Source organism: Canis lupus, chromosome X, assembly GCF_011100685.1.
Source record: "Canis lupus familiaris isolate Mischka breed German Shepherd chromosome X, alternate assembly UU_Cfam_GSD_1.0, whole genome shotgun sequence".
In the NCBI taxonomy this organism is placed as follows: domain Eukaryota; kingdom Metazoa; phylum Chordata; class Mammalia; order Carnivora; family Canidae; genus Canis; species Canis lupus.
In genome coordinates, this window is record NC_049260.1 from 14,351,512 (window position 1) to 14,365,419 (window position 13,908).

Sequence of the window (13,908 nt, forward strand, 5' to 3'; positions counted from 1 at the left end):
AAACACATGGATTATAACTATGATTACATCAGCTGAACAAATCTTTTCATCTAAAAGGATAATATGAAATAGCACCATTCTTAAGTCACAGTAACATAACCATATCCCATGACCTTGCTACATAACCAGAATGGAAATCCTTTCCTGCCTCTGATACCCAATGTAAACTTTCCTCATTCTTAAATTTATCAAACATGCACGTTTTTCATTATATCAAGACTTGCTAAGGCTTTGAAACACACGAGAGGCTGCAATGTCTTTTATACTTTGAGGCAAGAAGCTACATAACTGCTAAATACTTTGGTATTGCTTGGTTTATCTCAGACAAGAAAGAAGGAGAGTCTAGATCTTGCAGTTATAGGAAAAGGTCTGTAAGGGAAGGTAACAGAGCAACATGGCTCAAGGAGCATACCTAGGAAAGTGGGTGGACAGACAAAGGGAAAGGTGGAAAAGAGAGTTTTTTAACTAGAAGAGCAGAACTGTCCTCAGATAGTTTTTTGGGTAACTTCCAAAGTACCTTTGAGGCTTTAGAAATGAATCTGATGAGCACTACGGGCCAGCATTAGTTGGCTACATTAATCTCATTTGCTTTTCCATCAAGAAGATTAAGAAGATGGAAAATTAGCACAATGCCATAAACACAGCAGAGGCCCCAAATTTTTAGCAAGGCACGTGACAAAGTTAAAAAGCTTTTATACTCCAAGGACTACTTAATACATCAGTAGGAGCCCGGAAAGAGGCTTTCAGTGGTATGTCCCTGGATTCAGTAGCAGGCAGTGTTTTTTATGCTGCCAGACATTTTTAAAATTATTTTTAAATTTTTATTATTACAATTTTTTGCTGCTGGACATTTTTATTAACAAAAAAAGAAATTATGGAAAGCAGGCTTGTCCCATCTGCCCTGGACAGAGAAGCTGAGATGGATAACTAAGAGACTGGAAGATAAATTCAGTACCTGCAAAGTTTTCAACAGACTCCAACAAGGAGCCTAAAGTGGTTGGTGTTTCCCAAAAAGTACTCTCTGAAATACTAATCATGAAAAAGTTTCCTGGGGAAAAAGATTCCGGTTGTGCAAATGAGAAACGCTACACTCCAGAGTTAGTTCCCACCAAAAAAAAAAAAAAAAAAATCCCACAGTAAAGAGACCTGCTGATTCAAAGGTGAGGGATGCAGATGCATTGGTTGGGCTTATAAATAAGGAAGGTCAGGACTGGGGAGTCCTGGATGGGCTTCAGACCCCAAGGTGTTCAAAACATGTTTTAAAACAGAGTCAAGTGAAATGTATCTCTGGACTAAGGCCCCCAGGAGCGCCAAAGTAAGAGCTTCCCTAGCCAATTGACTAAAAAGCACCTTAGTCATGAAGCACCTGTTAACAGCTGTCTTTAACAAACAGTTTAGGGAATGTTGCTCTACATGAACAGGATAAAATGCCAGGAGGGATAAATATAAAATCCTACCCTTACAATAAAAAATACTAACAGTATAAACAGGAATAGCCTCAACACTAACAAGGTAAGTACTAGATAAACATCAGTATACAGAAGATTTAGGGGCTTTAGTTGACCATAAAATTAAAAATGGCAAGTGCCATTTTAGTCTGTATTAACACTGACATTGGTCTTGGCAAGATTTTTTTAATCTGATGCCAAAAGCAAAAGCAACAAAAGCAAAAATAAACAAGACTACGTGAAACTAAACAGCTTCTGCACAGTGAAGGAAGCCAGCAACAAAATGAAATGGGAACCCATTGAATGGGACAAAATATGCACAAATCATACATCTGTTAATGGGTTAATATCCAAAATATAAAAAGAACTCATAGAACTTAACAGCACAAAAACCAAGCATATGGTTTAAAATATGGGCAAAATATCTGAATAGATATTTTGCCAAAGAAGACAGAGATGATTAACAGGTATCTGAAAAGACACTAAACAAAAGTAATCATCAGGGAAAAGCAAATCCAAACCACAATGAGAGAACACCTCACCCCTGTCAGAATGGCTACTATCAAAAAGACCAAGTGCTAGAGAAGATGTGGAGAAAAGGGAACCTTCATGCACTGTTGGTAGGAATGTAACACTGGTACAGCCACTGTGGAAAACAGTATGGACGTTCCTCAAAAAATTAAAAATATAACTACCATGCCATCCAGCAAGTCTACCTCTGGGTATTGATCCAAAGAAAACAAAGATGATAACTCAAAAAGATATAGGCACCCCCCCTATTCTCTGTAGCTATTTACAATAGCCAAGATATAGAAACAACCTAAGTGTCCAAGTGTTCATCGATGGATGAATGAATAAAGAAATTGTGGTGCAGGGATACCTGGGTGGCTCAGTGATTGAGCATCTGCCTTTGGCTTGGGTTGTGGTCCCAGGGTCCTGGGATTGAATCCCACAACAGGCTCCCTATGGAGCCTCTGCCTATGTCTCTGCCTCTCTCTCTCTGTGTCTCTCATGAATAAATAAATAAAATCTTTTTTTGAAAAAAAAATCTGTGGTGTATACACACACACACACAAGAATATTACTCAGCCATAAAAAAGAATGAAATCTTTGCCATTTGTGACAACATGGATGGATCTTGAGGGCATTATACTAAGCAAAATAAGCCAGGCAGACAAAGCCAATTTACTATATGATCTCACTTATGTATGGAATCTAAAAAACAATAATGGCAACAATAGACAGGTAGTTGCCAGAGGCAGGAGATAGGGAGAGGAAGAAATGGGTGAAGAGGGTCAAAAAGTAAAAAGAATAAATAAATAAATAAATAAATAAAATGAATACATGTTACCACATGTATATACACAGAAAGGAAGGAAGGGAGAGAGGGTGGGAGGAAGACAGTAAGGAAGGAAGAGAAAGAATGACCTCTTTGCAAGAACAATTTTCAGAGACAGCTTGTTTACCAAAAAAATTAAATTTAAAAATTAAATTAAAAATTAAAATGGCAAGTGCCATTTTAGACTGTTAACAGCCTAATAGGTAATAGTACTCTTGTATTCTGGGTTAATTTGAGAACACTGAATCAGATCATGAGAGATTAGGAAAATATTTCTTTGAGGAGTTACTGAAGGAAATGGAGATACTTACCTGTAAAAGTATTAGACTTAGTAGGGAAAAGTTGTGAATAACACTTATTTTCTCAAAATCCCATGCTTCCATGTAGAGGGATCTCTAAATTGGAACGTTTGGAAGAACTGGGCACACATGATTTAAAAATAAAGCTGAGGGCACCTGGATGGCTCAGTTGGTTAAAAGTCTGTCTTTGGCTCAGGTCATGATCCTGGGGTCCTGGGATCAAGCCCCACGTCAGGTCTCCCTGTTCAGCAGGGACTCTGCTTCTCTTTCCCCCTCTGCTTGTGTTCTCTCTCCCTATTTCTCTTTCTCTCTCTCAAATATTTTTTTAAAAAATAAAAAAATAAAGCTGAGGGGCGCCTGGGTGGCTCAGTCAGTTAAGCATCTGCATTCAGTTCAGGTCATGATCCTGGGGTCCTGGGATCAAGCCCTGCATTGGGCTTTCTGCTCAGTCTGCCTCTCCTTCTCCTTCTGCCCTTCCCCACTTCATGCCTACTCTCTCTCACACACTCTCTCAAATAAATAAATAAAATAAAATCTTTAAAAATAAAAATAGAGCTGGTATTTTTGTCTCCACCTGCCAGATTCTAGCGGCTCTCACTTGGTTCTGGGCTTGAAGGTGGGGGGAGAGGTTGTATTTACTATCTCCTAATGCTCCAGCAAGGACATAATAGTTGTCTCTAGATACCTGAAGGCCTATTATGTGAAAAGTAATTGGATTTACCCTATTTAGCTGTGGAAGGGATAAGTAGAACAAATGTGTATTAGTGCAGGGAAGTCAATTTTGAGTCACTTGGAGGAAAAACTCCCATGAATTAGAGCCCTCTTTAAACTGGTGGATTGCTGGAGGGGAGAGAAGATGGTGACAGAGTAGGAGGACCCTGGGCTTGTCTCCTCCCAGGAACACAACTAGATAGCTATCAAATCATGCTAAATATCCCAGAAAGCAACCTGAAGAATGACAGAACGACCTCCACAAAGAAGGGAAGAGAAGAGGCCATGTGGAAGAAGGTAGGAAGTGTGGGGAGATGGGTTAGGGGAGAAAGGGATTGCAGGTACTGTGGAGGGAAGGAGCTGTGGTTACAAGAGAGAGAAGTGGGGAGCACAACAGGGAATGGGGCACAAGAAGAACGAGAGGGGTTGAATTTCCTGATTTCTTGCAGTCAGCAGAGATTAAAGCCTGCAATATCAAAGGTCAGCAGGCTTGGCTGATGGATCCCAGAGGGCACTGCCCTGCTCCTGCAAAGAAGGCAGGCAAACAACTCCGGGGCCAGATGCTGTGGAAACAGTGATTTGAAGACTGCCTGAGGCACAAGGGGTAGATTATTCACTCTTCTTGGAGCACGCCCCTGAAAGGCAGCATTCAGGGAGACACCTCTCCGGGAACAAAGGAGCCATTTCCCTTCCCCACCATCAGCATAAACATAAACACAAACAGGGAGCCACCTGTGAGAAGCAGCACAGGAAGGCTGCCTAACTGCTGACACCAGGCCCCACCCCGCCACACTCCGGCAGGACTGCCCTTCTTGGTCAAGCCTACCTCAGGCCCAGAAGACCAGTAGGAACCCCCGCCCAACCACATCTCCTGACCAGAGTTCTGTGGGGCTTCAGTTCTAGCAGAAGTAGGATCAGGTCTCATTGAGTAAGCAGGTCATAGCACACCCATTTAAAACTCACCACAGTCTGGCCAAAGACCAAACACTGCCCACTGCAAGCTAGGAGAGCTTCTGGAGATGACTGGCCTGAATGATGGAGCAGCCAAAACACAAGAGCAGAGTGCATGCAGCACACCAGAGACACTCCATGAAGTGCTAGCCCCTGGACACATGACCTCTTCTTCATAAAGCCATACTCTCAGATGTAGGAACATACGTAACTGGCTTTTCTAACACAGAGAAGAAGACAGAGACTTGGACAAAATGTCAAGATGGAGGAATTCATCCCAGATCATAGAACAAGATGAGAGAGAGAGATAGCCAGAGATCTAAGTGAAAGAGATATAAGTAACATGCCTGATGAAGAATTTAAAGCAACAATCATAAGGATACTCCCTGGGCTTGAGAAAAGAATAGAAGACATTGGGGAGACCCTTACCACAGAGATAAAAGACTTAAAAAAGAATCAGTCAGAAATGAAGAATGCAAGATGCCTGAGTGGCTCAGCAGTTGAGCATCTTCCTTCAGCTCAGGGCATGATCCTGGAGTCCGGGGATCGAGTCCCTCATGGGGGTCCTTGCATGAAGCCTGCTTCTCCCTCTGCCTATGTCTCTGCCTCTCTCTCTCTCTGTCTCTCATGAATAAATAAATAAAATCTTAAAAAAAAAGAAATGAAGAATGCAATAAACAAGACTGGAAACAGGCTTGATGCAATGAACAGCAGGCTGGAAAAAGTGATAAAGTGACAAAGACAAAAAACGATCAGAGAAAACCTCCAAAAACATGACAAAACAAGTAATAAAGTGGCACTAAATACATATCCATCAATAAGCACTCTGAATGTAAATGGACTAAATGTTCCAATCAAAAGACATGGGTGTCAGAATGGATAAATAAACAAGACCCATATATATGCTACCTGCAAGAAACCCACTTTAGACCTATAACAAGAGATGAAGAAGGGGCCTGTATCATAATAAAGAGGACAATCCAGCAAGAAGATGCAATAACTACAAGTATTTATGCACCCAACATGGGAGCACCCAAATGTATAAAACAATTAACAAACATAAAGGAACTCATTGATAATAATACATTAGTAGTAGGGGACTTTAACACCCCACTTATATCAATGGACAGATCTTCTAAACAGAAAATCAACAAGGAAACAAGGGCTTTGGATGACATACTAAACCAGATAGACTTAACATATATATTCAAAACATTCCATTCTAAAAGAGCAGAATACACATTTTTTTTCAAATGCTCATGGGACATTCTCCAGAATAGATCACATACTAGATCACGAATCAGGCCTTAACAATACAAACAAAAAGACTGAGATCATACCATGCACATTTTCTGACCACAACACTATGAAACTAGAAGTCAGCCATAAGAAAAATCTGGAAGAAGAATGAAACTAGACCATTCTCTTACACCATACACAAAGATAAACTCAAGGGCAGCCCCGGTGGCACAGCGGTTTAGCGCCGCCTGCAGCCTGGGGTGTGATCCTGGAGACCCAGGATCGAGTCCCACATCGGGCTTCCTGCGTGGAGCCTGCTTCTCCCTCTACCTGTGTCTCTGCCTCTCTCTTCACTCTCTCTGAATGAATAAATAAATACATCTTTAAAAAAAAAACAAAAAAACAAAAAAAAAAAAAGATAAACTCAAAATAGATGAAAGATCTAAATGTGAGACGAGATTCCATCAAAATCCTAGAGGAGAACACAGGCAACACCCTTTTTGAACTTGGCCACAGCAACTTCTTGCAAGATACATCTATGAAGGCAAGAGAAACAAAAGCAAAAATGAATTATTGGGACTTCATCAAAATAAAAACTTCCGCACAGCACAGTCAACAAAACTAAAAGACAACCTACAGAATGGGAGAAGATATTTGCAAATGACATATCACATAAAGGGCTAGTATCCAGGATCTATAAAGAACTTATCAAACTCAACATCCAAGAAACAAACAATCCAATCATGAAATGGGCAAAGACATGAACAGAAATTTCACCAAGGAAGACATACACATGGTCAACAAGCACATGAGAAAATGTTCCACATCACTGGCCATCAGGGAAATACAAATCAAAACCACAATGAGATACCACCTCACACCAGTGAGAATGGGGAAAATGAACAAGACAGGAAACAACAAATGTTGGAGAGGATGTGGAGAAAGGGGAACCCTCTTGCACTGTTGGTGGGAATGTGAACTGGTGCAGCCGCTCTGGAAAACTGTGTGGAGGTTCCTCAAAGAGTTAAAAATAGATCTGCCCTGTGACCCAGCAATTGCACTACTGGGGATTTACCCCAAAGATACAGATGCAGTGAAACAACAGGACACCTGCACCCTGATGTTTCTAGCAGCAATGTCCACAATAGCTAAACTGTGGAAAGAGCCTCAGTGTCCATCAAAAGATGAACGGATAAAGAAGATGTGGTCTATGTATACAATGGAATATTACTCAGCCATCAGAAATGACAAATACCCACCATTTGCTTCGACATGGATGGAACTGGAGGGTATTATGCTGAGTGAAGTAAGTCAATCGGAGAAGGACAAACATTATATGGTTTCATTCATTTGGGGAATATAAAAAATAGTGGAAGGGATTAAAGGGGAAAGGAGAGAAAATGAGTGGGAAATATCAGTGAGGGGGAGACAGAACAGGAGAGACTCCTAACTCTGGGAAATGAACAAGTAGTAGTGGAAGGGGAGGTGGGTGGGAGGATGGGGTGACTGGGTACTGATACGGTGGTTCAATATTCCCAAATAAATCAATGTGATACACCATATTAATAAGAGAACGGATGGGCACTGAGGGGGGCACTTGATGGGCTGAGCACTGGGTGTTATACTATATGTTGGCAAATTGAACTCCAATAAAAAATATACAAAAAAAAGAAAAAAAAAGAAAAATCTGGAAAAACCATAAATACATGGAGATTAAATAACATGCTACTAAAGAATGAATGGGTCAACCAGGAAACCAAAGAAGAAATTTTTTAAAATACATGGAAACAAATGAAAATGAAAACACCATGATTCAAAACCTCTGGGATGTAGCAAAAGTAGTTATAAGAGGGAAGTTTATAGCAACACAGGCCTACCTCAAGAAGCAAAAAAAGTCTCAAATATACAATCTAACCCTACAACTAAAGGAGCTAGGAAAAAAACAATAAAGAAAGCCTAAAGCCAACATAAAGAAGGAAATAGTAAATACTAGGCCAATATAAATTATATAGAAACTAAAAAAAAACAATAGATCAATAAAGGCAGGAGCTGATTCTTTGAAAAAAAGTAATAAAATTGATAAACTTCTAGCTAGACTCATCAAAAAAGAAAAAGGACTCAAATAAATAAAATCACAAACGAGGAGAAATAACAACGTCACAGAAATACAAACTATCATAAGAAAATATGGTGAAAAACTATATGCCAACAAATTGGACAACCTGAAAGAAATGGATAAATTCCTAGAAATATATAAACTACCAAACCAAAACAGTAAGAAATAGAAAACTTAAACAGATCAATAACAATACGTTTTTTACTGTTATCAGTAATAAAATGTGTTATCAGTAATAAAAAATTTCCCAACAAACAAAAATCCAGGACCAGATGGCTTCACAGGTGAATTCTACAAATATTTTAAAATATTTTATTTTAAAATATCTATGAAAAATCCACAGCTAATATCATCTTCAATGGGGATCAACTGAGATCTTTTCCTTTACAGTCAGGAATAAAAGAGGGATGTCCACTCTCAACACTGTTATTTTTTAAAGTTTATTTGTTTTTTTAGTAATCTCTATACCCAATGTGGGGCTTAAACTCATGACCCCAAGATCAAGAGTTGCATGCTCTTCCAACTGAGTCAGCCAGGTGCCCCTCACCACTGTTATTTAACATAGTACTGGAAGTCCTAGACACAACAATTGAACAACAAAAAGAAATAAAAGGCATCCAAATCATCAAGGAGGAAGTAAAACTTTCACTATTTGCAGATGACATGATAGAAAACCAAAAAGACTCCAGCAAAAAATTGCTGGAACTGATGCGTGAATTCAGTAAAGTCGCAGGATACAAAATCAACGTACAGAAATCTGTTGTATGTTTATACATCAATAATGAAGCAAAAGAAGGAGAAATTAAGGAATCAATCCCATTTATAATTGCACCAAAAACCATAAGATACCTAGGAATAAACCTAACCAAAGAGGTGAAAGATCTGTACCTTGAAAACTACAAAACACTGATGAAAGAAATTGAAGAGGACACAAAGAAATGGAAAGACATTCCATGCTCATGGATCAGAAGAACAAATACTGTTAAAATGTCTATAGTAACCAAAGTAATATACACATTTAATGCAATCCCTATCAAAATACCAACAGTATTTTTCACAGAGCTAGAACAAACAATCCTAAACTTAGAATGGAACCACAAATAGCCAAATGGAACCACCCCAATAGCCAAAGCAACCTTGAAAAAGAAAAACAAACCTGAATGCATCACAATTCTGTAGTTCAAAATATATTATAAAGCTCCATTGATCAAAACAGTATGGTACTGGCACAAAAACAGACCCATAGATCAATAGAACAGAATATAAAAACCCAAAAATAAGCCCATACTTATACAGTCAAATAATCTTTAGCAAAGGAGGAAAATATATAATGGCAAAAATCTCTTCAACAAATAGTGTTGGGAAAACTGGTCAGCTACATGAAGAAGAATGAAACTGGGCCACTTTCTTACACAAAAATAAATTCAAAATGGATTAAAGACCTAAGTGTGAGACATGAAACCATAAAAATCCTAAAGGAGAACACAGGAGCAACCTCTTTAACTTCAGCCATAGTCGCTTTTTTTAGATAGGTCTCCTGAAGCAAGGGAAACAAAAGTAAAAATTAACTATTGGGACTTCCTTAAGGAAACAATCAACAAAACTAAAAGACTACCTATGAAATGGGAGAAGGTATTTGCAAATGACATATCTGATAAAGGGTTAATATCCAAAATATCTAAAGAACTTATAAAACCCAACACCCAAAAAATGAATAATCCATTTAAAAAATGGACAGAGCACGTGAGCAGACATTTCTCCAAAGAAGACATCCAGATGGCCAACAGACACATGAAAAGATGCTCAACTTCACTATCAGGAAAATTCAAATCAAAACTACAATGACGTATCACTTCACACCTGTCAGAATGGTTAAAATCAACAACACAAGAAAAAAACATGTGTTGGCGAGGATGCAAAGAAAGGGAAACCTTCCTGCACCACCAGTGGAAATGCAAACTGGTGAAGCACCACGGAAGCCGATATGGAGTTTCCTCAAAAAGTTTTTAAAAAATGTTAAAAATAGAACTACCCTATGATGAGCAATTGCACTACTGACTGTTTACCCAAAGAATACAAAAATACTAATTCTAAGGGGTACACGCATCCCAATGTTTACAGCAGTATTATCTATAATACTCAAATTATGGAACTGGCCCACCTGTCCATCAACTGATGAATGGACAAAGAAGTGGCGAGATATATCGGAATATCACTTGGCCATCAAAAAGAATGAAATCTTGTCATTTGCAAGGACATGAATAGAACTAGAAAGTATTATACTAAGCAAAATAAATCAGTCCAAGGACAAATACCATATGATTTCACTCATAAGTGGAATGTAATAAACAAAATAATAAGCAGAGGAAAAACAGAGAGGCAAACTGAGAAACAGACTCTTATCTATAGAGAACTAAAGGCTACCAAAGAGGAGGTGTGTGTGTGTGTGGGGGGGAATGGCTGAAATAGGTGATGGGGATGAAGAAGCACACTTGTGAAGAGCAACAGGTAGTGTATGTAAGTGTTGAATCACTATATTGTACACCTGAAATTAATATTACACTGTATTTAACTAACTGGAATTTAAATAAAAACTTAAAGAAATACAAACAAATTTTTAAAATATGTAGTGGATTGCCATTAATGGAAGCATTCAAGCTGAGAGGAGGCAACTATATGTCAAAGCTGAGATCAAATTCCTGCTCTGGGGGAAAAGCTGTACTAGAGGTTGTATAACATACTTCCTATTGCTAAGATTTCACAATTCTGTAATATGCAGAGATGGATGGGAAGATATAGGAGTAAGAGTTGTTCACTGATTGCAAATCTGTAGCCCACTAACTTTCTCCATGTAAACCATTCTCTAAAGAGCCTTTAAGTGATACTGAAATCTCATCAGAGAGCTTCAAGTAATAGTTTCTTCTGTGAAATCAATACCTTTGGCTAGTAGGCATATTTACTTTTGACTACTAATTTCCATAAGAGTTCCTCCCAAATAATAAAATCTTAGAATAAGAAATTATATAAGAATAGAAGAATGAACTGGCTTGCTCAGTCAGTGGGATACCAATCAGCAGTTAAAATGCATGAACTAGATCTCAACAACATAATGTTGAGTGATAAAAATTTGCAAAAGGATACATACTATATATCCACATTTACATATATTAAAACAACTATAGAATGATATTATATATTATTTATGGACCTATCAACATAGCAAAAGTCTAAATATGTGTGGGTATGATACATCTAACTCCAAGATTGTGGTTATTTGGGGGGAAAAAGGGGAAAGGGATGATGGCATGGAGTTTTAATTATATTAGTAATGCTTTATTTTTTTTTAAAGATTTTATTTATTTATTCATGAGAATACAGAGAGGAGAGAGAGAGAGAGGCAGAGACACAGGCAGAGGGAGAAGCAGGCTCCCTGCAGGGAGCCTGACATGGGACTCGATCCTGGGTCTCCATGATCACACCCGGGACTGAAGGCAGCGCTAAACCGCTGAGCCACCCAGGCTGCCCAGTAATGCTTTATTATTAAAAAAAAAAACAAAAACCTGCAGCACAAAAAGCAAAATATCTGTATCTGTACTGGATTGACAGGTGCTTATTACATTACTATATCATTTTCTATACATTTTTGTGTTTTAAATTATACTGTACCAATACTTCTAAAGAAATTATGTTAGAAGCCATAAAGTCCAGTCCGTCTATGAGTGCAGGAATCACCTCTCATCTCCAGCCACTCAGCTTTTGTTCTGACTCTTCATTTTCCAAGTCCATTTTATCCTTATATTAAAGTAAAAAATGTTTTCTGGTCGGATTCTCCTCCTTGGGCCTGGCTCTGCCCACACCCCTAGGACAATGATGATTCGACTGCATTCTCTCTGCTGAAATAACACACACGGCTGCCCTTCTACACAGGAATAGAACTTTGAGTCTTATGGGAAATGTGTTAAAATATGCCCCATGTGTACAGTGTGTCAAACTCGTACTGAATATTTTTTACTACAAAAGACATTTTCTCGATTTGTAATATAATTCAATATGGGATAAAACAAAATGAAATGCATAGAGTAATATCTTTAGTCCACTTTTAAGGAACTAATATATTCCAGATATTTAAAGAAATATAAAAGTCACCTTTTCTCCCTCACTTAAAAATTTTTTATGATTACATTGGGGTGCCTGGGTGGCTCAGACGGTTAAGGACGCAGCTCTTGTTTTTGGCTCAGGTCCTGATTTCAGGATGATAACATGGGAACCCTGTATTGGGCTCCACCCTCAGTGGGGAGTCTGCTTCTCTCCTTCTCCCTCTCCTTCTGCCCCTACCTCCTTCCTCATTGCATATGTGCATGCACACACTCTCTCTCTCTCCCTCTTTCTCTCTAAAAATTAAATAAATCTGGAATTCCTGGGTGGCTCAGCAGTTGAGCATCTGCCTTTGGCTCAGGGTGTGATCCCGATCCGGGGAACAAATCCCGCGTCAGGCTCCCTGTGAGGAGCCTACTTCTCCCTCTGCTTGTGTCTCTGCCTCTCTCTCTCTCTCTCTCTCTGTGTGTCTCTCATGAATAAATCAATAAAATCTTTAAAAAAAAGTTAAATCTCTCAAAATATTTTGTAATTAGAAAGATAATGTTTCTTCTATAAACACCTTCATTTCCAACGTGGTTACAAAGTCTGTGTTCTTTTTTTACCATAATCTAAGAAGAATTCGGTTTTGGTTTTTTGCTGAGTGGATTAGCTCGGTGATGTCCAAATTGCAAACTGTGACCAATTACTAGATCATGATATCGGTGATGGCAGCACTTTAAAAAAATATAATAGAATAGAAACCACTGGAATGTAAGTCTCATAGAAATAATAAGGATTGTTGGTGAAGCTTTTGCTTGCATTTTTAAACTCAGGCACACATGTACTGAGTCACAACATGAACCGTATTTTTTACTATGAGTTGCAGTAAAAAAACTACACAAGTTTGAAAAAAAGTGGATTAGATAGCAAATGCTTACAGAAAAGGCTTCTTTAGTCTGAAACAAAGTCTTCCAATTTGCTGGGTATGTGTGATATGAAGGCATGAACCAAAGAAGAACCAACTAAGATCAGTCTGGGTGGGGCTCAGAACTCTCTCTTTGCTGGGGGCCAGTGACACAAGTAAGAAATATTCGGCTCCCTGCTTTGTCCAAATTTAAATTTTCACAGAATTACCTTTGGAAGCTGTTATTACTTGATCTATAGACATCACAGATAAAGACAGCACCTTGCTCACATGCACGAGAAAAATCTAGCAAATTAACCTGCTGTGTATTGTTGACACTTTGGCAAACTGACAAAGCCCAGCAGCTTCGACCCTGATCCTCAGTAAACAAAGGTGTTTGAGTTTCCATACACCTGGCAAGACAGAGCAATTAGCCTGGAGAAGCCAAATGCAGAAGAAACACAATTCATGAAACAGTTCCTTGTTATCCCTGCAGGACAGAGTTAGTAAGAGCTCCATCTCTCCTTAGAACACACACAAACCCCATGGATTGTCATTTCTGCCCTTCTGTAATGTAATTTGCTTTTCATTATTCTCACATACTCAACACATAACCAACCTCGAAGAGCGCTGATCCTATTGGGGTTAAGGGCACGCATGCCATGGCCCAGGTTGCCATAGACGTTACTTTTTACCAAGACTTTCTCTGGGAACAGATTGCGAATAAGGTATCTGGCTGCCAGCTCTGGGCGAGACTTCCTTTTGGCTATATCCAGCATTGAATGTGGCAACCGTACATTTCTATCTGGATTTCCAAGATATTC

The 13,908-nt window shown here is 38.8% G+C and overlaps 1 protein-coding gene across 1 annotated transcript in view; it reads right to left on the reverse strand.

Moving 5' to 3' along the window:
- The window catches only part of BEND2 (BEN domain containing 2), a 60,651-nt gene that overhangs the window by 1,050 nt on the left and 45,693 nt on the right, over nt 1-13,908 (reverse strand). The window contains exon 17 of the mRNA XM_038586951.1: nt 13,704-13,907. Within this exon, the coding sequence (XP_038442879.1) occupies nt 13,704-13,907 (204 nt within the window). The remainder of the gene's footprint in view (nt 1-13,703; nt 13,908) is intronic.